The sequence below is a fragment of the Centropristis striata genome, chromosome 10 (assembly GCF_030273125.1).
Source record: "Centropristis striata isolate RG_2023a ecotype Rhode Island chromosome 10, C.striata_1.0, whole genome shotgun sequence".
Taxonomy (NCBI): Eukaryota; Metazoa; Chordata; class Actinopteri; order Perciformes; family Serranidae; genus Centropristis; species Centropristis striata.
In genome coordinates, this window is record NC_081526.1 from 26,044,133 (window position 1) to 26,069,896 (window position 25,764).

Sequence of the window (25,764 nt, forward strand, 5' to 3'; positions counted from 1 at the left end):
TAAGGCTGCACTCTCTACATTTATTAAATGAACTCTCCAGGGAAGGCAAAACCCTAAATGTCTCCCACATACAGTGAAAGAACCTCAAACAGTCCCTCTTTTGCTCGGCTTCTTGCTCTTTTGTCCACAAACCACCAGCGCAAGTACTGTCTAATGAGATGCTAATCCTGGCATCTTACGCTGGTGTTTGGAGGGGTGAGGGTTTTATTTATTCAGTGGCATCTACTCTGTATACAGCCGATGTCTGGTGAGATCAGGCCGTAGTCCTGCATAACCTGCATTAGAAGGAGGCACGGTTAAAGGTGACCTCTTCTGAGTATCATCGTAAGCTCTGTGAGGATCAGTTCTGATTCATTTTACACATCGTAGCTGAATTCTAAGAGTGGTGAGTTCAATTATTCAGAGCTGCACGAAAGAGAAGAAGCTTTGTTTTGGTCATATTCAAAAGGATATTTGAGTAAAATTTATGTTGATACTTCACTCCTATTGTTATGCTGGTAAGAGTTCATTCTGATTATCTGGAATGTTTTGGCTGAATGAACAGACACTTTCCATAGCTCTTACCTTTAGAAGCGTGGCAACCTATCCTCATAATTTATATGATATAATAAGAATATGATATAAGTTATGCACAATTTTTCAGGTGTTAACCTATTTATGTCCAGCAAGACAAGCTATTGCTGAACATGAAAAACACCCAGAGGGGAACCTGTTTGGCAACAAAAGTACCTGGTAACGTTTAGTAAACGATTGTGGATTCGGTCAAAATAAGTATGTTTGAAATACTTCATTAGTTCTAAGAAAACATTCTGGTGTTCATTAAAATAACTGCATTTGTTGTGTAACTTATTTTAGTTAAGTACCTATGAAAATGATGGTAAATTAAGGTAAGTTAGGGCTTCATTGAATTTTATCATTTCTTTATACATTTTTTTGGATAGGGTTAGAGACAATCAAGATACAATGGTTATAGTGCCAAATTGCATTTTGCAATTATCACTCAGATTTTTGACCATCTCTTATATATTTTTTTTGTCTAATTTATTTATATTTATTCTTTTTATATATTGAATGTTTAGTAGTTGACAGTAATCTTATTTTTAAAAAATCCAATTTCCATTTTAATTATTATTATTATATCTATTTAAATGTATATATTTATTTAATTTATTTATCCAATATTTTTACATTCATTTTTGTATCTGGTATTACGTTGACCAAGGTTTCAATTTCAAGAAAATAAAAAACTAATTTCCCAAAAAGTTGGGATACAGTGTAACATGCAAAAAAACAAAAAACAGAATGCATCAAATTCAGAATGAGTGTATATGTTTACAAAAAATGTCTCCCACTTTGAAGATTAGATACGATTTTTTATACTACATTCACTTAAATATGAGTCATAAAAGGATTAGCAAATCATTGCAAAAAAAATCAATAAATGAATAATTATGTTGAATAAACCTGATGAAGATATTTTGCCATAATCAAGCAACCTGAGAGTAAATCCTGTGTGCCTAACCTCTCACACTGGCTTTGACTTCATTCTGAGAGGCAGCCTTGCACAAGTGAAGATTATGAATTATTATATATGAATTATAGTACATTACTTAGGTAGGAAGTGTACGCCAGGCAGGGACATGTCATGCTAAGAGAGAGCAGCTGACTTACTTGGACGCTGAGTCATTCAGCAAGGAAATGAAGCAAATAATGGCTTGATTTGGAACACTTGAGCAGCATACGGCAGGTGGAAACAAGGGGGAGGCTCTAATTCTGCTCTCAAGCCAGCTGGTCCTAAAGCAGGGCTGCAGCCAATCTCACTGACCGCTCTGTTTCCCACTGAGCCGTTTCAGCCGAAGGAACTGTGCCAAGAGGTGTGGCACCTCTCTTCAAATCACCTTTCTCCAGGCTTTACAAGGCTCTCTACGGTTATAATCGCAACATAATCATGCCCACTACATCTATTGATCCGTTCACAGTACACTTCCACTGGAGCAGCCAAATGGTATCCTGAGGCGAAGCTCTTGCCAAGAGAGATATGATGACACCAATTAGATTACACTGATATTCAAATACACAATGGATTTATGTGGCGTGGGCGACAGTCTCAGACTTACTTGGCTTACGGTGAAGCTTGGTAATTTATCCAGTTGTCGTCCTGTCCCAGAAGTCCCTCAATGTCATGCTAATTAATTATTTATCATTACCTAAACGCACTAATTAATTGTCAGTTTAAGGGCATGCTTTTATGGAAGACATATTCAATCTGTCTCTGGGGATCACTTTCATCATGGTATACATTCCAATTATTTATTAATATCCTGCTAATTCTTTTTAGAGTAGACATAGTGAAGGTCAGAGAGGAAGAAAAAAGCACAGTGATTTGTGAGTGAAGCCCACTGACATTTATCCCTTCCCGTGGACTTCAAGATCTGTTTAGAAAGATGCCATTACCCCCTTTCCTTATTCTCAAAGTGAATGTCAAGGACGGGCGTAAACAGCGATGCCATACCTCATTACTGGTCATATTTATTCTAAGGAGATGCCCTTATCACAGTGTTTATAATTAAATGGATGAGACCGCAATTTTGAAAAGATCTGTCATTTTCTCACTCCAAGATCCTGGGGGGGTTGTTTAATGGATGAGCTATTTGTCTTTTCCAGCCATGATGCATGTTATATGCTTTCATCTCGTTGTAAGATCAGACAATCACATTTCGAGCGGGTCTAATTATAGCAGCCTCCCATGAGTTGGCATTAAACTACAGAAGCACGCAGACATCTGGTATTCAAATAATTGGCACACTTAGAAAGGGTCCATGGCATTTTACAGATGTTCCTGTGCACTGTTTAAAATGTGTCAGGACACCCATTAGCTGCTCCTGAGATGACATCCGAAGTGCAAGAAACTGTAACAAAGAATTCAGACCTCCTAACTTGAAATGCTCTGTCTGGTGTTCAGCGCACCTCAAATGTCACCACAGAAATTCAACAACAACAACTAGAACAACAAAAAGAAATTAAAGTTTAATCATAGCTCACTCATTGATAATTTGATAGGTAACAGAGGTTTTGTGCTTCAAAGTTACTACAAACTTACTTTGATCTTTAAAACCAACCTTTCCAATAATTTTATGTCACATTCATAAAATTGACTGTTAGCTTAACGCTAAACACAAGAGATTTCTTGGCATATACACCCTTGCTGTGTTCCAATACCCATACTTCCCATACTTACTATACTTAGTTTGAGTACGCAGGGTGTTCCGATTCCGATCGCGGCGAAAAGAAGTGTACCTAAAGGACCCTGATGTTGCACTCATAACGGTCAAAACGTTGAGTGTGGAACGATGTACACTATACGCACTCAACGGCCGCCATCTTGTCTACGTAGCGGAAGAGGCGGAGCCAGGCGGAGCCAGGAAGAGCCGCTCAGCTCGAAAAAAATGTTTGTAATGGCGGCCGACGACGTCGGCGCATTCTCCACATTTGCTGCATTAATGGAGATTATAGAAGTAAAGATTAACACAAAGGATAATTTTTTTCGCCGTTCAAAGCCGGAAGTTTTTCGCGGGTGACGAGCCACGGCAGCTGTCGCGAGCGTCATTTCCGGTAAGTGCACCACGGAGTATTAGATTTGGAACAACACTCACCTGCTGAAATCTGCGTACTTAGTAAGTGCGGATAGTGTACTGCGTTTAAGTGTACTCATGGAAGTATGGGTATTGGAACACAGCACCTGGCTCTGTCTGCTACATTATAATACATAAATAGGTCAGATTTACCCATAAACACTAAAATAGACTTTACAAGGGAAGTGCTTGATTAGTTGACTCATTGATTAGACGTTGCTGCTCTAGCTAGTCGGCACCAGAATTACAACTCGTATTATAGGGTGCTACAGGAAGGTTGGTGGTCGGGTGCCTGAAATAAGGTCTGTGGTTAACACAAACTTAAGAGATTGGACAACAGTGGTTGTCTGGGACATTAAACGTCATCATGCCGGACACAGGAACTCTCTCACAAGTCTGTCTTACAGCCTCTAGTCATGTTTTTCAGTGCTCTTGCAAACGCTTGTAGATTGTAGATTATGGAAATTATTAGGCTACAGTTTCACTTGCTTGTCAAACCGCTGGTTAGCTTGTCAGAGAGCGTCTGAAGCTAACGGTAGTGATGTAGAAGCCATGCGACCATGGTGTAGCTCACTATAGCATAACGTTAGCTCTTTTCTTCTGTCGGCTGTATTAATGCTTCAAACATAATAAAAGTGGTGATCATTTATGAAGATTATCCTGCTGAGCAAAACAAGTAAGCATCAGACAGGTGTGTTTGCCACAGAGCTGATTTTCTGCAACGACCCAAAATTGTAGTGCAAAAATCCCATAGGCGAATTCTCAATAGACCCAATGATGATGCTACGTCTGGTTTGGTCTATAAAAATATTTTGTTTGCTCTCTATAAACATATTATTATTTAGATTAATAATATTTCATTAACACACATACAAATTACATCTGGACATATGCTGCCTCAGCTTCATAGTCTTGCGCCCCCCCCCCCCTCCTCCAAAATAGCGGCTGTGTTCAGCAGTCAGTCTGGTTCTCTGCTGATGGACCAGACCAGCCAGCAGCACACTCAAGCTGACTTACTAGCTAGCTAGTCGACTAGCATGTATGCTAACTAAAGACTAAAAGCTAGCGAACTAGCCTGCTATGAATCATCAAAGTGGGCTAATAGCAAATAACTAAATGAAAGATTGCATAATAAGATACAATATGAATATAATGTATAAAATACGGCAAACTTGACAAACTTTTTTTGGGGGAGGGCCACAAATCCCCCACCAAATATGTGCACCTAAAGCTACCCACGATTTACTAAACATTAACCCTATAAATTGACTCATGCTCAGTTTCCTGAGTGTTTTCTTTAAGAGGAGTCTAAGTTTAAACTTATATGAAAACATCAGGGAAATGAGTCATCAGGAACATCCCTAGTATTTTCAACATCAGTGCAATCAGCAAATGATGTTACATTGACAGATGAAGAAGTGGTGTGGCCTAGAAAAAAACGGGAAATTAAACACTCTCTGATCAACAGCACAGCTCCCAGTGATGTTTAAAAAGGTTGATACTATTCTGCTATGTCCATGATGCTTTGCTCCTCCGTGTCTCATAAATATAAGCATTTTATATGGTCTAAGTTAAATCTAGGACAGTGGGCTATTAATGGCCAAGGGACTCCTCTCCTGGGGCAACAGTGTTAATCGGAGCAATAGGTCTCCTTCCTGCTGGATCAATGTCAGCAAAATTTCAGATTGCTTTCCTGATGTGCGCCAAGTTATCTGTGATTCAACTTTAATAGGTTATTGAACGGAGCCAGCATTTAGGGAGCAGGGCCGTATTTCACGTTATTGACAATCAAATGCACACAACTTTCTCATTAGCATGCATTAGGAAAACACGGAATTAATGTTGACAACACCATTGGGGAACATGAGTAGAGTTACACGCTTGTTTAAACAAACATGCCTAACAGTGGCTGGGCATCACGTGAGGAGGGGACAGGAGGAGTGTAGGTAAATACAGCCTGACAGACGCCAAGCTGGACAAAAAGCTAATGTGCAAACTGAAGGAGAAGCACAGACAACAGTGTATTTTCTTCTAAAAATAAATTAAACATTGCATTATACATGTATAGCGATAAAGCAAGGCACAATATCATCTTTAATCTTGCAAGACCTCAGTGCATCATGGCTTCGCTCACTGTCATTTTGGATAAAATCATAGTTTTCAGCCTGAATGCCACTTCCAGGATTTGTAGGGCATAAATCTAGTATCTCTGTTATGCAGGGCAAAGGAGGTTTCTGTGCTGCACATTTATTCGACCAACCATTATTATTCATCCATTTTCATATTTTTTTTACAATTACACCTAAATACACCCAGATATGCAGTAACAGCTATGCAAAAGCTACATTCAAATGACATTAGGACTCATGATGGGCGTGATTCTCCTGCTTTAAGCAAGCTCATTATACTGTGATGCATTTGCTGTGACAATTCCTAACTGAAATGCACTGCTTGGATGACAAAATGAGTGGTGGCAATTCAAACTGGCTGTGCTAAATCAGATGACATTTCGCTGCACCTGAAGGTCAAGTGTTCTGTCAACATGGACAGAGCCTGACGACGAAGCTGCCAACATCAGGTGGAAGATTTACAGTTCACGTGTTACACAAATAAGACGTGGAAATAGCACGTCTGAGAGGAAGGGAGGGCATGGTATGTTGGTAAAAGGGGAGATTTACACGGTGACACTGAAGGTTTGCATGTTACCCGCAGAAAGAGCAGAGACAGAAAAAGAGAATAGGAAGCAGTTATCAACTATACTGAAATTGTAATTTGATTCAATCCAATTTCCAAATTGCAATTTTAATTATGTAATGATGTGTCTAAACAAGCTGCAACAAGCGGAAATTCAAGTCAATAACCGATGGCAGAAAATGTACTTCAGCTGTAGCTAATTGACATTAATTCTGTTAGTTAGCAAATTAACAAAAAGAAATCTTGGCTGTTTGGTTAATTGACTGTCTGTTCTACTGGGATTGTAGTATTAACACATGGTGAAGGTGGCTTGGTCGAGGAAGACATATCAATTTGATATTTTAAAAAATGAGTGGGCAGTGTTTTTTGCTGCGTGTAGTAAACAGGCTTTGTGTCAATTTCAGACGAGGAGCTAGCTTGAGTTGTTGAATATCATTATTTGATGAATCTGAAAAAAAATCACTGGTGTGCGACAGACCCTTGGGGGACCAGGAAATGGTTGCTTTTTTAATCACAATAGGAAAATTGGTCAGAAAAATGACTATAATGAATTATATATACACTAGAGCTCAAAAGTCTGGGGTCACCCAGAAAATATCTGTGTTGTTTTCCATGAAAACAAACTGTTTTATTCATGAAATGAGCTAAAAAAAAAAAAAAAAAAAAAGGGAATTGAAAATATAGTAAATACATTGACAAGGGTAGAAATAATAATTTTGAGTTTGTACAAATCTCCAACTTTACCTCTAGAGACTCAACCAGCCGGAGGAAGGATCATTTTATTGCTTCTCAAATCGGCACAAAACAGTTTTCAGCTGTGCTAACACGATGCTCAGGTGTTTTAATGATCAATCAGCCTTTCAACACTATAAATGTGGATTAACACAGGAACACAGGAGTGATGGTTGCTGACAATATATAATAGATATTGATATTTTGAAGAAAATCTGCTGTTTCCAGCTTTAATATTTATTTACCACATTAACAATGTCTACACTGTATGGCTGTTATTTAAAAAAACAAAAAAACATTTATAAGTGACTCCAAAGTTTTAGCAGTAGTGTATATTTTTTGATCGAAGTACTGGAGACTACCAAATAACCAATAAGCCAGAAACAGTTTTTATTTATATATTTAACATTTTGTTGTGACTGTGTGTCTCAGTGTTGTTGCTCTTATATAGCAATAGTTAAAAACACGACCTAAATTTGAACTTGCCGAAAATGTTTAATCTGCCATTGAATCCTCTGAGCTTTACAAAATAGTATAAAGACATAACCCGGGCCCCTCCACAGCAAATGGCCTCAGCAAGGGCCAGCAGGAGCTGCTGACATTAGGAGGGCAATAACTTGAATTATTCAGCGTTTCCTATCATAGCGTGTTGTTCCATAAGCTTGCTGTACATTATTAAATAATATAGAATGTCAGGGATTTTCAGTCGGTGTGAACATTACAGAGGTGGAAAAAAAGCGTTTGGTGCATTCGCTGCTGACCGAAGCTGGAAGCCTTTTGACAAATCATCGCATGCATCTCCCAAGAGGAAGCTACAAGGTATGCCAAATGTCATCATACAGGAGAGTCTGTTCAGGTGCTTTACACCACAAAGTCATTTAGATGCAGACAAAATATCACACCTGTCCTGACACCTCAGTGTTCATGTACTACAGCTCAAACCTGGTTTGCATAAATGTAGCCAACAGTAATGTAGCCAGAGAGGGGAAAAGAGACAGAAAGGGGATGTTAAAAAGCATGTTCGTTGTGTGCAGTGTGTGTGTGGTAATGAAAAGGAGAAAAAAAAAAGCAGCAAGGGGCACAGGCAAGTGTGTGACATTAGACATAATTCAGAATAAGGGCCAAGTGTCCAGCCAAGCGGACAGACAAGGCCTTCATGTTCTGACTATGCCAGGGGTAAATATTCACGATGACATTTGTGCTGTATGCTGTTTCCATCGGCTGAAATGCAGCCGAATGACATTTTAATCCAAGTCACACTGGCCATGATTTCAAATCTATTTAAACTATCTAATATACACAGTGAGTGGGAACACCAGACAATAGGTGTTCGTGTGATTTCTGCAATGAAAAGGTGATATAACACCTCAGAGTTAGAGGGCAGCTTTGACCATTTCTATTTTAGTTCTTTAACCTTATTATTTTAATTGCCTTTATGAATCTGTATCTGGAATTAGGCAAGTAAGAACAAGCAGATACACCACTCTGTCTGCAGTATACTCTCTGGTTCCAGCTTGGCTCAGTGTGACTTTTGAAGGTTTCACAAAATGTGGCAGACATCCCTGATTTAACATATAAAGTCACCACAGCTGCTTCCCTCTCTTGTATTCAGCAGACTGTTCGGACCACAGCAGCTCTACTGAAGCATGACATTACACTGTTGGCTAACCGCTTTTCTCTCGTTTTATGCTAGCTCTACTACTGTTACAGTAGGTATCCTTTTTTGGCATTTCTCCCATGTTGTAACACATCTTTACTGCAACAGTTGAGGTAAGTTTTGAGATTTTTTTTCTGGTTTTCTCTCTTAGTTTAAATTCACAAACGGCTGCCAGAAGACATTAAGCACTTAAGTTTGATACTTTCTGGGATGAACTCAAAATGATCCCACACGCTGCTACTCTCCTATGAAACCTCCAAGTTGGCGGCTCATGTCCTTCATTTCTAACGTGCAGTGCACTCTTTCTGTGAGTAATGTGCAGGACGTTTATTCCATGCAGTTGGACAAAGGGAAGAAAAATAAACAGATTCTGTCTTATCAGTCCATTTCACTTTACTGTAGCATTTAGGGTTTTTATCATAATTTTGAAAATGTTTTTCTTTTATAAATGTATTATATTTTATAATATTTTCTTTTTAATGAATGAAATATAATTTATAAATGTTACTTTAGCTTTCTTTAAGAAAAAAAACACCACTGCATTGAAGTGAATTACATTATAAGGTGTCTTTATTTTTTTGTCCACCTCCTGCATGTGCTATCTCTCCCAAAGTAATTAAACCGTACGACCGAGGGGAATGAAGAAGCACGAACCCATTATGTGGCGGTGGCCTAAAAGCAAGCTTGGTTAATTTTTCAGAGGAATTTCCACTAATGTATTCAGAGACTGGGAAACATGACAAAATAAAAAGCTCACATTGGCAGCTAAGAAGAAAAGTGTGCATCTAAAGTGTGCTCGGCCAAAGGCTTTCATAATCATAGTTATCTTGCACGGCGGATGCTATTCATCATCAATGTAGATTGTAAGGGGGGGGGGGGGGGGGGGGGCCTTATTATGAAGGATGTGCAGGAGTGCTAGAGTGCTTTATTAATCAAAACAGAGTTTAAGTCTACTACTGTATGTTAAAAGAAAATGCATACTCAATATTAAAATCATTTATTTTAAAATAAATCAATCCCTGTTTGAAAAAATCTGACACACTGATAATGTCGATGAGTTCTTGTCTAATAGATTTCTTTGACAGGGTCACTAAAGCAAATGAAAGGTTTCAAACATAGAGAAATATATAGACTCAACTTGAAAATGCCAAAACAATGTATTCGCCCTGTTGATGTGGAGAACATGGAGAGAAAAGAGAAAGAACGTTAAGTCTTTACCCCCACGACACTGCAACATGTAGACACACGTTTTCCATTTGCCGGAACTAATTCAAATTCAGTAATGTTTGTTAAATTTCAGAGTAATCTAATCAGGCCCAAGGGTGCAATCTCTTGCTCTGTATTAGGTTGGTCCTAATTCAGACAGAGCAGTTGTTGGGGAACTCCAATCAACTACATGTGAAGAAGTTCTATTTTGACTTTTGGATCTGACTTGAAATTTGGTTTCACTTTATCAAAACACTCATTCCTCCTTCCCAACCCACGCGGTCCGAGCTGTGAGTCATCTCGTGTTGCTCGATAATTTCAGGGCCCTTTAGGGAAAAGGTAGACAGTGTATATTGATTGATTTGGGCCGGGATGTATACGCTAAAACAAACAGATATCTTGTTCTAAAGATCAAATTCTTCACCAACTCTGGCGGCATTAACAAATGCAGCTGAGACTGGGCCCAAAACACAGGCACAAGATAATTAGTCACACCAAGCTCGGAGTAGGAAGGGCAGGGAAGCAATCTGACTGAAGGATGTATTGATCCTGCAGAGAGGGAGGGGCACCCAGTCAGGAGTCATGATCAATCTTGCGAGCCGACTCTCTCAATCTGTGATGAAACCTGTGTGTGTTTGTATGGGGAAGCATTCTATCTACACTATACACACTCTAAATACACGTGTTGGTGTGTGTGTGTGCAGCCACATTAACACTACCAGCGGCTTGGTGTATGACTTGTCAGAAAGAGACAAATGTCTGTGTGAGTAAAAGACTCCCAGGGGTTAGAGGAGGGGGGTTTAGCAGTACCACAACATCGGAAGCCTTTATCGTTGAGTTAAAAGCCATCCCTGAGCCGGAGATTCTCCCCATCAAACCGAGCGCTCCAAACCGTGGCACAGTGAGAGGTTTTAAAACCCGGCTCAGCAAGTGATAGAAAAGGTAAATCTTCCAAAATATAAACTGTTTGCATATTGGTGTTATCCAGTGGCTGGTCACAGGTGGGTTTCATCTGATTAGACAGTGGTGATGCATATCAGGAGGTGCAGCCGACCAATTGCAATGTAATTCATCTTCCTCTGATAGGAGGAGAAGGAGTGCAGCGGGACTGAAGTGGCTTGCAAAAGCAGCAGTCCTCCCTTTAGCCCCGAAATATATGGAATCAATGTTTAGTTATTTCTTCTTGCATTTTGCAAGACGGGTAAAATAAAGAGAGAAAAAGACAAGACAAGACAGCGTGTGTATTGTTTTGTTTCTGGGTTTTGTGGGCGATGTAATAATGCTCAGTGCCGGCCCTCCAGGGTTGGTTGTTTGGATCAGATAGCAGACAGCATGCTAAGCTGCAGGGACACCCACAGCAGTGGAACTGTAGACGGCTAATTGACAGGCTGTTGGAGACGAAGCCGGTCCAGATAGCCAGTCACTTTCACGCTCCCACACTCCTCGCTCTCCACCAGGGGGAAGGCGGCGTGGCTCGGCGAGACTTGCGTGTGTGAACGTGTGTGTGTGGGTGGCTGTGTATGCTGTTAAGGGGTTGTGTGCAAGCCCACTAGGGAGGTAGGTGTCACTCTGACAGTCATCTGCACATGGAGACACATTTTCACACACACACACACACACACACACACATATATAAAAAACTGAGAATGAAATTGTGTGCATGGAAGTTTTCAGGTGATGCATTTTTTTTGTGGTTACAGGGACAATGACACTTATGTATCTTTCTACAGATGCTCAAAAACCACACACCGTGTAAGAGCCTGACAAGTGGTGCGACCTTGCACCTGAAAGTTAAAAATACAATTTGTGCATGGCTTCAGCACAGCAGGAAAATTGAAGGAGAACTTGTTTGGCAATAGAAGTAAAGCCGATCAACTGTACCAGACATGTTTGGTGGCTCACCTCTGCAAGCCTTATATTGTACACTATACAGGTATAATTTGCATAATGCCACACTGAAAATGGTGCCTGTCTCTATTTCTTCAAGGATTTGTATCCGTGTTTCACTAATATAAATTTCCTCCTCCTATTAAGGCTGTTTAAATGTTTTTCCTTTGCTCAAAATATTCTCTTTTTATAAATTCACCACACAAAGGCAGCCCACTTATTGAGATCAACTCACAATAATGTCTCTTTTATGCCATTTGTTCACAATATTGATTTACATTAATGTAGTTTAAGATTTCATCGCACTATGAAGGATAGGAGGAGAGAGGGTGGGGGTGAACATCATCTATGGCTTACACTATTAAACTTTCAATTATCTATAAAACACACAATAGAGGCTTCAGTCAGTGTAATGACAGACTGTAGGTGGAGAGCTCTTCGGTGTTGTCCCCGTTAACCCAGGTTTTTATAGCTCGCCTCGCATGCCACCCTATAGCTGTTTAGTTATCTCCATGAATATATGCAGAAGGGATCTGTCCTTGCTGAGAGCAAAATCTGATAATGCAGCAGCAAACACAGCTGAGAGTCAGAGCAAACCAATTCAGAGCTCTGTTTAAAAAAAGCCAAAGGGCTCGCTGCTCATCTCTGCGACAGCACAACACAATAGACGAACAATTATTCAGAGTTAGACTAGAAGAAATAATTATTTATTTATTCATGGCTTGTTGAATCAGCTTTATCGTCTGTGATTAATCCAAGTCAATAATGTAATCTTTAATTATAAAGAATGGACTTATTACCTACGTCAAATAATCACGCCGGTCCATGATGCTGGAAAAGGGGGAAAACAAATTTCTCTGCTACGTGATTATGTATTTTCCTGCCATAAATTAGAGCAGCGAGACAATTTTGTTCGGGCTCTGAGACTTGTATTTATTTAAATCTTGTGAACAGAGAATGCACTGAAGCCAATTAATGATTTTCTGTGATAAACTAATAACTGAAGATGGAGGGGAAAATTCACACCTTAGGTTTTTTTGTGATTCCAAAATTTTTAAGCAGACATTTGAGACAGGGGTTTTACCTTAATTTACCCTCCAAATGCAATTCTGTACCAAATTATGAGTACTTTTGTGGAATATAATGAAATGCTAACCAGCAGCCTCTTGCAGAGAACATGGTCTGTTTACAGAAGATGGTAAAATGTCAGAACATATTTCAATTATATTTCATCATGCAATTTTCCCAATAGCTGCACATCCATGTAGTTATTATCAAAATGAAACATCTGGAGCCACCAGAAAGATCAATGGAAAGAAAACGCATTAGAAGAAGCCGATGCTGAAGAAAGGCCCCGTGAGAGGACGAATAATGACCGAAGCACGCAGGACACATTTGTATGTATGTGTGTCTATGTGGCTTCGTACATGCTTGCATGTGATTAATAGCACTCTACCTGTAATAATGGATTCCTTGCTGTAACAAATGATTTGTGCGATTTGTACTTACAAAATACACACTCACATAAACACGAGCGAATGTGTGTGACTTGAGTTTGCACTCTGTTGCGTTTACATTCTGCTCCCCCGCCTGGTCCCACAGCTCCCAGTCTTTTTCTCCCTATGCACTCCCAGTTTTGTTCCCCACCGGGACTCGGGAGTAAGTGATTTGTCATGCGTGGAGGCAGCAAGTAGCCTGTAACAAATCTAACTGACAGCCCCCGAAAATGCAGATCACATAGCAGACAAAGAGGAAACAGCAGCTTCGGGAAGATTCAACAGGATCTTAATCTGTGATGAAGTCACCCAGTGTCCAAAGAGAGCTACGGGACGCTTCACAGACTGACACAGGACAGACATTTCCTGGATGTCAGAATTGTCTGCTAATTAATGTACTCGGGGAGGACTGAGTGTCAAAGTGTCAGAGGACATAGCCGTCAAACGTGCTAGAAGCACATTATAAACTTTTAGAGTCATGTTGTTGCTTCAGACTACATTTCGTCAAACTTTTCAGCTCCCCCGAGGAGCATGACATTTTCTTTTGCCTGATAGAACAACTGAGGAAATTTCTTGGAGGGGGATCCATTCTTGTGTCACAGGTAATTTTACGTCTCCATGTGAGAGGCTTGCCTTTAAGACAACAAAGAAAAAGAAAAATAATGCACTCTCAGAGAAAGCAAATAAGAAGCAGTGAGTTGTGATTATTTCTTTGGTGTAATTTGGCACATCAGAGCTAATGTTGAGCCATCTCTGGGATAAGACAGAATCTTTAGGTCTCAGGAAGGTGAGCATATCAATGTTCAACACAGCCTATTAAGACTTGACACCTGCACTTTATCATCACTAAAGCAATTGCATATTCCTATTCCTGCAGGAGAGATGGGGAAATCCATCTCCTGCAAGGACAGTGGCTTTAATAAATAGTGCACAGAACACAGGCACAAACTCTCTATTTCACCTGATCCCCCCCTCTCCTTCTCACACACACACTTTCCGTCTCTCATGGAAATTGTTTCATTCCTTTTAGTCAATCTGGCTAATGCAAAAATCATGTATGTCTGTCTTTAAATATTTAATCTTAACAGCAGCAGGATTGAAATACAACGTTGAAGAAGCATTACTCCTTTCCTCCTGAAAGGTACAAGAGCTCAGAGAGAGAGAGAGAGAGAGAGAGAGAAAGAGAGAGAGAGGGAGAGAGAGAGAGAGGCAGCTGCTCTGCAATGTCAGAAAGAAAGAGGAAAAGCGACAGGGAGCGATGGAAAAGAGAGGAAGAAGAGACTCGGCTATTTTCAATGACAATTTTGTTGCCATGCACTCTCAGCGAGTGGAGTTGGAGGCGGCATTAAAGCACAGTTTGCCTTGGAAAAGTATACAACCACATACGACAGCTCCCCGTTCTCTTCTTCGGGAGCAAGCCTTTGTTCTTTGACATAATAGATTCTGGTACAGGCTGAAACACACGGCTGGAGAGAAGCACTGTTGCTGCTCAGAACTTAGTGAGAAGAAATACAGCTCAATGACTGAGCTAAAGTCATGAATCTTGCATGCAGAAATGTATCGTGGGAACCACATGGCCCCTGGAGATGAGCTCAACCACAAAGAGAATTTCAGTTCCTTTTGCTTTAAAGTGTTCATTTTGATTCATGCTTATCAGTAGTTTTGTATGAACAAGGCTTGTAACCTTAAATTGTGTCTGTATGATTCTTAAAATGTGAAACTGTTACTTTTACTGAAGTTGTTTTACACAAAAAGTTTTGAAAATGCCAATAAATGACAATGAAGTAATGTGATAGGCGTCCGGCAAAGACAGAACTTTGAGAAACTTTTCCACTCACCACAGAGAAGTCCTCCACTGAACAGTTCTGTCCACTGAAATTGCAGCTCATGAGCATCTCTTCTAACTGATGTCCTGTCCTGTTGAAGATGTCCTGCATGTCAGGGGCAGGATACATTAAATCATGTGGTTTGTGCCCATCCTTGTTTTTGGGGGGCAGACCCGTCAAGTTAGCCAGGTGGTAGATGTCGGCATCGGTGAGCGCTGAGAAGCGAAATCGGTTGATGTTGCAGATGGTCACAGCGGGGAAAACCATCTCCGGGGTGGCCTCTTCATTCAGAGCTGTGACATGAGGGTGCTCCAGGTAAGAGATGGCACACTTAGCCGCCTGGTATAGAAACAGAGCCAGCGAAGTCAAAAAGGCAAGAGCCCAGAGAGTCTGCCGGATGCCCAGGCGACCAGAGACAAAGATGTGGTTAATCCCATGAAGAGAGCAGGAGTTAGCAAACCCAGCCAAGTCCTTAGCCGGAGGTGTGCAGCTCTCCTCGATCAGGCTCTCCTTGTCCCCATCCTGCTTGCTTTTCTGCTTCTCATCCTCCTCTGCAAATTTGATTTTGCAAACAAATTCGATAGGCATGGGGGCAGCCAGGTCTGCGTTTTGGTTTTGTTTTTGATGGCAGCTATCAGCCCTGGATCACTTCCCTCTTACTTCCTTGGCTTTTGTCCTCTGAGCAGGAAACAACTCCAGAAAGAAGAGAAAAAGACAGGAGAGAGTTTGTTGCTGCTGCTGCTGCCGTTGCTGCCTCTGCTGTGACTGATAGTGCTGCTGCTGCTTCTGCCGCCACGGCTCCTAGTGACTAGAGCGCTGCTGCTGCTGTGCTGCTACTGCTCTGAACGCTTGTCTCACTACTTGATCAGCTCACACAGTCTCGCTTATCAGCAGTAATACAGCTGTCAAATAAAAAAAAAAAACACCCTTGCACACTGCCTCAGACCCACAGATGGAAATGCAGCATTTTCAGTCGGACTAAAATAGACACAGGGTACTTAATAATTCATGAGAAGGTAACATTGTGATTATTTCCTCCTCACTGGCGCGAGTCGCAACTTCCCCCGGTCATCCCAGCGTTCCCAGACAGCCCCCCCTCCTGCTTAATCCACTTGTTCGGATGGCGCTTCCACTTCTTGACCTGAATAAAGTTGGTGTCAAAGGTTGTTCTGCCAAACATCCGGTGTTTGATGTGCACCGCAGGGGGGTCAGCGCTTTTCAACGGCACCCCTCAAAAGCTCTCTAGAGAATGCCTAATTGAAACAATAATGAGGAGTGCGAGGAGTGGGATTGAGCACGAGCGACTGCTGGCAATCAATCTTGTCTTTACAACAAAAAAGTAAAGGACTATTGATCGAAGGAACGTGTTTGTCAGAGATTAAGAGAGGCACTACAACGGTGTTTTCTTATTAAGAACTAATGGTAGCATCACACGACTCCTGCACGTATTTGAATTAGTGAATGCCTCCTGATCGGGGACCCTGATGCTGCTGAAGATGTTGAAATAAAGTATCGATCTGCCTCCGTCCCCATCCTTTACAATGTGTGTCTTAGTGCTGTTAATGGCCCTTTTCCAAGTTGCCAAACAAAATTATGCAAATGCAAGGCAAAAGGAAAAATGGAGAGCCCTAATGCATGTTATTCCCCTTTAAATGGAATTAGTCATGCGGGTCACATTCGCATCACAAGGGGCTGGGACCTCTAGAGAAAAGGCATATTTAAAAGTGAATTCAAGCGCTACAAACACACGTGCCATGTCAAGTCCAAGGGAGATTCAGAAATGCACAATTACTGAAAAGACTGCAGGAGGAACAAGAGTAAAAAAGGAATGTGATTTTTCTTATCCCTCACAATCTAACCAGTGAAACATTGTCCTTTTTTCTGTAAATAAAAAAAACATTTATGGCATAATCAAACCAAATGTTAGGAACGATCTGAATCAGATTAAAATTGTTTGAATGGTTAGAAAGCAGAATCTCAAAACAATGTAACAACATAAATTCCCTAACTGCCCTGTTTCCTTTGTGTTTTTTGTCAATGCAGTGAGTCAAACATTTGCTTTTTCGACTTTTTTTGTAGCAGGATTGTCTTTTGATGGTGTGTTCTTGTGCTAGATAAACAGAGATATCTAGGATATTGCCTTTACTTGATAGAAGTGAAGCGTCCATGCTTTAGCTATGCCTCTGGCAGGCACTGAGGTCTGCTAACCACAGAGTGTTTTATGTAGTCACTCCCAGAGGATGCTGGGCTTATTTACAGTCTCACAGAGGAAATGAAAGCTCACAGTCCACGCCATGACTAAATACCAAATGTGAATAAAAAACACGCAGGCACATCTGGCACATGAAAACCATTCAAGGAGTGCATGGCATTATGTTTGTTTGTCAGAGCCAATAACACTCCAAACCCCAGGCCTGTTTTGTGTTTGATGTCCTAAAAACTGAGATACAATGGATTAAATGTCGCTGACCTTCAAAAGTTATTTTTCACGCTGTCAATAATTTTGCAGGAACATTTACATCACAAATAAATTAGCACCGGTTTCTGTAAGGCTTCAAGGTCACTTCTAACACAAGGCGGATGAACATAAGTGATTTTCAATACAAGGCTCATCTGTAAATGAAAATGCTGCAAAAATGAGCTTGAGAGTGTTTAAAAGAGGTTTGTTTATTGAGAAGTATAAGTAAATGGAAGAAGTGGAAGATGCAGACGGATGATGTCCTCCCTAAGAGAACAGGCTGACAGTTTTATCATCTCGTCCAACAGCTCCATCAATTGTTGCTTTGATGAAAACTGCAGTTTGGCAGTTTAAGACACAGTCTGCTCAATGTCCAAAATGTAAGCAGGGTGTTTTAGGGCAGACAAGCTCCTACCATAATCAAAAGGAATTGAGGATCATTGATCAATTTCCTTTGTTTGTAGATATTTTTTACATGTAAAATTCAACATATTTCATAAGATAAGAAATTTAATTATTGAAAACAACACCACAGGGTAGGAACAAAGATGGAAACCACAGAGCTATAAGAAATAAACAACTGAGCCCTGTAAACTCTGTCCTGACAGTTTTATCAGAAAATACTCCCCCTAGAACAGAAAATCTGGTTCCTCCAATCAGGATACAGCAAAGGTTGCAAAGTTCTTTGAAGAGTTGTTGTGGAAACAGGCTGCTCTCTTGCTAATAGGTATTTTATTCAACTGATGTTTGAAAATTTGAAAATGTATATTGTCCTCAACATTTCAGCCTCTCATCTCGTCTTGTCTCGTCTCGTCGTGAGACCTTCAAATCACATGCAACGCATACACTGCAAAAAAGCCAACTTATATTTTTTTGCCTAAAACAGTGATTTAAGTTGGTAAAACTTGGGAATATAAATTAGTGACATTAGTGACAATAATGTAAGTTAGCACAACAAAGGAAGCCAGTTGTCTGCTCATAAACAAGTTGGTGAGTTGTTGTTACTTATATCTTTAAGTTGGGATTCGCAACAAGGAGCAATAGTTCCGCTAACTCTTATTTCCTTGTTGTGAAATGCGGGAAAGCGGTGAAATTCATTAGCGAAAGCTAGCGGCTAACTGATGCTAGCGGCGCTGCTTGTTACAGCTACAAGAGTAGCTATTAGCGTATTAATGCTAACTCAAAATTGTGGTCGCAACATTAGCTGACATTTCATAGCGGCGTTACAATCGTGCCACTTCAGCACATTGCAGAAGTTAGCAGAAGTAAGGATTAAAAGTTATTATAATGTAAAATTATAAGTTGGTACAACTTACAGTTGAGTTGACAAAAATCTGAATTCAGAGTTGAGCAAACTCAAAAACAAAACTTAAAATATTTAGTTTAATTGTCCAACTTAAAATTTTATCGAAGTTTGTTGCCTTGAAATTTTGAATTCACCCAACTTTTCTTTTTTTGCAGTGTACGCCAAAATGAGACTGGTCTCCCCTCAAAAACGACCCCATAGGTCGTTTTTACAGGCAGCAAAATACGACCCATAAGTTTTAGACTGTCCTCTGCCGCCTTCTTGTGGCCGTACTAATTATAAATTACGGCAATGGGAAGTATAAAGCGTGGTGGAACGGTCGATCAGACGTTGGACCATTGACCCAGGAGAACGGGGTTCATGTCCCGCGTGAAAACAAGCGTAAACGATGTCATTTAAACATAACAGAACTTTTGTGCCTCACGTTTTGTGCATCATGTTCTGTGCATCATGTTTTCACGTCACCCTCGTATCTACTTCACTTCCAGCATTTCTGTACATTTATTTACTGTTGTGAAGGAAATTTGGTGTTTGTTGTCATGGTTGGACATGAAGTAGGCGGCGACCTACTTGATATTCAAGACGCAAGGCCTTGTGGGAACTCAAACTGTGAACTTAACTCTGATAGCACCATATGAGAGGGGAGCGTGTAGATAAGTGGGGTCTGTCCTGATGTGATGTATAGGGCAGGAATATAGGGCCGCATTGAGTCTTGCTGAAGAGCCAATGCTGGGAAGTGCAACAGTCATAAGTCGAGCGGTGTATGGGGCTTTGTTGTATTGTAAAAGAACCATTCGGGATTGTGCGGTGTACGGAATACGAATGTGCTAATAAAACTTGCTGAACAGAGTATTGAGTGCTTTGTGTTTGGTCACCTCACCCATAAACTTAGAGCAATCCACAAAATTGCCACGACACTGTTTAAACTGTCTTTTATAATGCCTTACTGGGAAGGTTTTTGAGAAGTGGTTTTGTAGCCTAAATTCAATGAAACTGCAGCCCTTTTTCACAACAGGGAACCTTGTGAGGTCCTGCAACCGGTAGGGTAGCTATTTTTAAAAATGCGGTGTATCATATGCACACGTGTATTAATTGTTCACAGATGCATGAGACTGGCTGGAAACAGAGTTTTTTGACAATGCTCTGTAGCCCCTAACTAGTTCTAGATAGGGGCTAATTTGCTAGAAATTTCAGCAATCTTACGCAAATTGTTTGGAAAACATAATCTTCTTGATTTGTGCGTGCACATTGTTGCTTTGTGCAGTGACATAATAACAACAATAACATTTTTTTTTTTGCATTTTTAGCACAGCTACGTAAAATGACAACTTTATATGCTAACTTAGTAATATAGTACCACTTCACGGATGAGCGGAAGCATCTGATACGGCCAATGGATTTGATGTATTTCATGTATTGTTGACAAAGCCTTTATCGCCCCCCTATGGCCAGTAGAGCAGAGTCATTTTTGTGTTTTTATGTTGACAGTGACAGTTTTGTAAAACGAAGGTCGTAGACTTTTTGTGTTAAAATGAGGGCAAATGACTAAAATATTCATACACAGTTGTATGTGAGACAGATCCTAAGAGAGCATACATTACCATGCAGATTTTTATTTCCCCCCACTGGTAAACAAAAGTAATTTAGAGAATTAAGGCTGGACTTCGAAAGAACATTGTGTGTTTGTTTTGGCTGAATGACAATTTCAGTGCACATCTAAAAACCCCAATTAACAAGCTCAGATTGTGTGGCCAGTCTCTTAGTGAGAGGCAGTGCTTATTTCATCTTTTTTAACCATCATGTATTATAGTTAAAGAGTGGTTTCAAGCCCAGAGATTTTGCCTGCAGGAACATGTGCTTCCAAGAGGCATCTAGCAGCTGGACTACAGCATCAGGAAACCTGCTTTGCACAGGACTCCTAATTAGCTGAACACATACACCTACATATATGAGATGAATAATCTTGTGTGAATCAAAAGTTGTGAGGGCAAAAGAAAAAAAAAATTGAAAACAGCATCTGTACGGTTTAATGGGCAGCGGAAGTACCTACACACGATGATGTGTACACCAAAATAAATCAAATTAGGGGGAACGTTTTAATAGCGGGAGGAAAGTAAAGGAGGATTCAGCATTCAGTTTCTATGGCAATAAATGACAGCATGATGGTGCTCTCCACATCAATTAAGAGGCAAAAGTATATTTACTGTGGGTTTACATGAGGAGAGAAAGGAGGATTTTAGAAAGCTGTGGTACTGAGAAAAGTTTTCTTCCTAGTCTTAAAAGCAAATGAGTGCATTAATAATCAAACCATCTAAAGCCTAGCTAGCGCCCCCTAGAGGCTACACTGTTCATCAAGATGAAACCAATCCCAGCTGACATTGGGTGAGGCGGGGCACCTCGTGGACAGGTCTCCAGACTATCACAGGGCTGACACCTAAGAGACAGACAACCATTCACTCCTATGGGCAATTTAGAGTCACCAACATGCCAGTAACCTTACTCAAACAGACTGTTTGGAAAACTAATAATCTTCTCGATTCGCACATGCAAATTGTTGCTTTGTGCAATTACACAACAGTGAGTAAGTACAACAATAGTAGACTTCTGTCAGCACTGCTAAGTATAATGACAACTAGTGAGGCGGCATAGCTGACCTATTGTTCATTTTGTAATAAAAGCACCAAATTTGGTACATATATAGCTTAATATATTTCGAAAAAGACATAGATGTCTTTGATATTGGGCCATGGCATATTCGCAATCTTCGCAATTTTGAAAAATGGCCGCCTCCAAGCTGCTGTTTACATGTTTTCAACACCACAAATATTAATTACATAAAAGTTCAAATTGAAAGTATATTTTTTGACAATGTAAAACAATAAAAAATTAAAATAAATGCAACGAAATGTTGAGATTGCCTTTGCATGTTGCAGTAATAAATGGAACCCCTTGGCGTCGTGATGTTCCGCCCACGGTACATTGGACTCATCGGCCAGACGGCGGGCTCACAGGGCTGTAGCGGGCTTAATTTTCACATCATATATATCTAATGAAACTAGAAGGTCTAAGGAATCCATTGGTAAAAAGCATGCCAGGATATCACATCGGGAAGTTGATGTAATAAGGCTGCAAAGTGAGGCCATTTTTTTTTTTGCTAGTGCAATTTAGCATGAAGATTTTCAAAGTGGTCATTTGACCTCTGACATCATGCTATCTCAACCAATGGGCTCTCTGGGTTCCCACAAGTCTCCTCTTTACAGACATGTCTACTTTATGCTGATAACATGCAGTTACCATTTTCTTTTTTTTCCCAACTGTATTTGAAGATTTGTGCATTTTGGGCTCTCTAAATAGGTTTTAAATTAGATAAATTGGAATTTAATTCATGTCAGATGATGTCAGTTCCCATAAGAGCCCATGAGGGAATTTCTTGAATCGTGACCTCACTGTATAAAATGAGCTACTGTGACCTCTAGGATAATCACAGCATCACAGCAGAAGATGTTTAATATATCATAAAAACTGTTCACTTTGTGATAAAAGAACCAAATTTGGCAGATGTGTTGATAGATATATTGGGAACAAAACTGGATATTGACCATCACAAATTCAGACCCTGGTTGTCGTGGGGCTGAGGGTTTCTGAGCACTACCAAGAACATAATCATTGAAAATACTGAAATCTCCAGAGTGATTCATGTTTTTGAAGCCAAATCACAGCATGGATTTTTCTATGTTGTTCCAAAGGTCTTGGTGTATTGATGTAATATTCTGAAGGGTTTTTGATCATTTTTATACATTCTTGATATTAGAAAAATGCCTAATTCAACAACAAATGTGTATCAACTTTAACCACAAAATTGCTGACACAACTTATGGAACATAGTTGGGCATGGAAATGGACTTCAGAAAGAAAAATAAATAAATAAACCTTAATAGGTTCATTAGATTCACAGTGCTGAGCTGCATCTCAAATTAATCTTCAGGTTTAAGTAACATATTGGCCCTTAATTAGTCATTATTAAGTAGTTATTAATGCCTTATTCTGCATGGCCTTATTATGCAACCAGTAAGCCATTAACTTATAGTTTTCCCTCCATAACTTTATTATTATTGCTTATTAGTAGTAAGTAAGGAAGCTGTTGTATATTAGTTATGATCTAAATATGTTTTACTTTGTATGGACTTTATAAGTCTCTCCATAGTGGTGAATGAAACCATGGAAACAGCAAATAGCCACCTTCTCCAGACCTTTGACATGACTCGTGGCTTTTTTTGGATGATTGGATGAGGATTGGTGGATTGTAATGTCAATCATTACTCTACAAAGTGGGTCACTAATTAATGTTGAATATTTGTTCCCTAATCTAAAGAGTTACCACCTTTTTTACATAACTTGCGGTAGTCACGCGACCCTTTTAACTACTTAATTTCTGGCATTTATGTACATTTATTTACTATTTAAACTGTCTTTTATTAAGCCTTACTAGACGTTTTTTGTCCTAAACCTAAGGTCAGTGGGTTTACAACATAAATCCACAGAAACTGCAGCCTTTTTTACAACTGCGGACCATACGTGTGTGCTTTTTTTAGAACGTGCCGTTGTAGCGAGCAGCGATACGTACATATGTGCCCTGAAACGCAAGCCGCAATACATGCCTACGTGCCCTACTTTGCGGTACTGAAACACAACCTCTTCTGCCGTTTCTGTTGGAGAACTTGTTGAGATATAAGTAGATACTAAGGCTAAATTAATTGTCTTAATTGTAAATGTAAATGGACTGCACTTACATAGCGCTTTTCTAGTCTTAGCAACCACTCAAAGCACTTTAACACTACAAACAGCGCTCATTCACCCATTCACACACATTGATACTGGTGACTAAGGCGACCCTACACGGTGCCACCATCAGGAATTCATTCACACGCTGATGAACGCAGCATCAGGAGCAGTTTGGGGTTCAGTATCTTGCCCAAGGATACTTGGACATGTAGGCTGCCATGGTCAGGGATCAGTGACTGCTCTACTAACTGAGCCACAGCCGTCCCATGTAGCACACTGCAATGGTAAAGATTTTCTTTACTTTTTGAAATTCTTGCAATTGTCCTTCAATATGTTGCTGACAAACGTTTCTTTTTAACCACCAACTAGCCAAACACAGCAGTTTCTACTTGAAATGTGAACAAGAAATTAAATCAGAACTGTCAGCAGTTACTTATTAGTCAACTAATTAATTTCATTTCTATTTATTTTTTGCTAATTCTGTGAATCCAAACAGGAAAATAAATATCACATATTCACAGTGTTGTAAAGTTACACTATTAAGATATATTGCAATTGTTATTCTCTATATGAGCTGTATCTTTCAATCTCTTTTCAATAAAACTGAATGATAAAAAATGCCAGCTTTGCATTGCAATTCAATCCTGAAGGTGCAGCCACAAGATATGCCCGTACACTGATATATTTGACAGCGCAACTTTTAGACTTGCATGTGTGTAATTTCTGTTTGACAGGTATTAATGTGTTGATAACAAATAATAAAGAGTCAATGCAACCGGGGCTGCTGCTACCTCAGCAGTAACACAGGCAGGTATCTGTGGTCAACAGAGGACCTGGCTCTGTGGAACCAGCATGGGAAATGTCATATTTGCATAAAAGCCACAAAATATTGTATTTCTTGTTTTTCTCCATGTTTCATATTTGAAGGTGTAGAATTGTGGAGGCTGCAGACAGCAGGCTGATATTTGCTCTTTTTTTTCCTTGAGCTCACATCTGAGATCTCTGCTCAATGAGAGGAAACTTTAGATTGAACTGTTGCAATCTAATGAGGAAATGTACTGAAGGGTACTTGAGTGAATTAAGTCGCTAACGTCTGTGTTCAAAAACCCTTTCATTGTAGTGTGTTTCTTTTATGCATCTCCTTCTGACAACTAGAGCCCGGTTTTGCATGATTAACTATTTGCTTTTGGGTTAAAAGCCCATGTTATAACATTGCTCTCTCTGTCATTTGTCTATCACTAAAACTAATGTTATAATTGAAGTGTCACAGCTTTTGCTTGGATGTGCCTGCTCTGAGTAAAGCTTTGTACAATGAAGGCTAATCAGTTTAATTATGCTGTTATGGAAATTTCTGCCATTTCTGAGCCTCAGATGTGTGTGCTAAATGCAAAGAATTTTTTGTCTTATAAGAAATGTATGCACATCTTGATGTAAATACATAAGCTATGATGAAGAGCGCTTTGGATGCAAAAAGCCATTTTCATCATCATGTTAGCTGAAAATTCAATCATTGGGGATTGCATCCATGCCCATTTATAACATCAGGCCTTTCTGATCTGCACGTATGACACTTTAGTGACCCCCCTCCAACTGCCCTCACTGCTCTGTTTGACAGACATATCTGAAGCAAATCACGAAAAGATCAGACTTTTAGTGATGACAGCCATTCTCAAAGCAAAACTGCCAGTCACACTTCACACGGTATATTGGCAGGTTGACCGGTCAAGGTCACATCATAATCAGTTTTTACCAAGTCGTGGTATATGTAACTAATGTAGTTGAACTTGTCATGTAGATTTTTTTACTTTTACTTATTTTGTTCTGGTTTGTCATCACAAACTGAACATGGTCCCCATATTTTCACATACAGCTGCAAAAATGATTGTTCTCCTGATCTCTCATATGTACTAATATGTTTAAACTCACCTCCTGTAGCCTAACATGGGGAGCATGGATAGTTGTAACTGACTCGGACCACACTCGCTTTACTGTACCTTCCTGAAAAGCTGAAAGTAGAGGACCATCAGGAGGGCGGGCTTTGCTGTATACAAGTAAAATCATTCTACTACTGATATCAGGGTTCTTTAT

General features: G+C 39.9%; 1 protein-coding gene across 1 annotated transcript in view; it reads right to left on the minus strand.

The window, feature by feature from the left end:
* Window positions 1-15,882, minus strand: part of asic4a (acid-sensing (proton-gated) ion channel family member 4a) — a 93,746-nt gene extending 77,864 nt beyond the window's left edge. The window contains exon 1 of the mRNA XM_059343427.1: window positions 15,143-15,882. Within this exon, the coding sequence (XP_059199410.1) occupies window positions 15,143-15,718 (576 nt within the window). The 5' untranslated portion in view covers window positions 15,719-15,882. The remainder of the gene's footprint in view (window positions 1-15,142) is intronic.
* Between the last annotated feature and the right edge of the window lie 9,882 nt (window positions 15,883-25,764).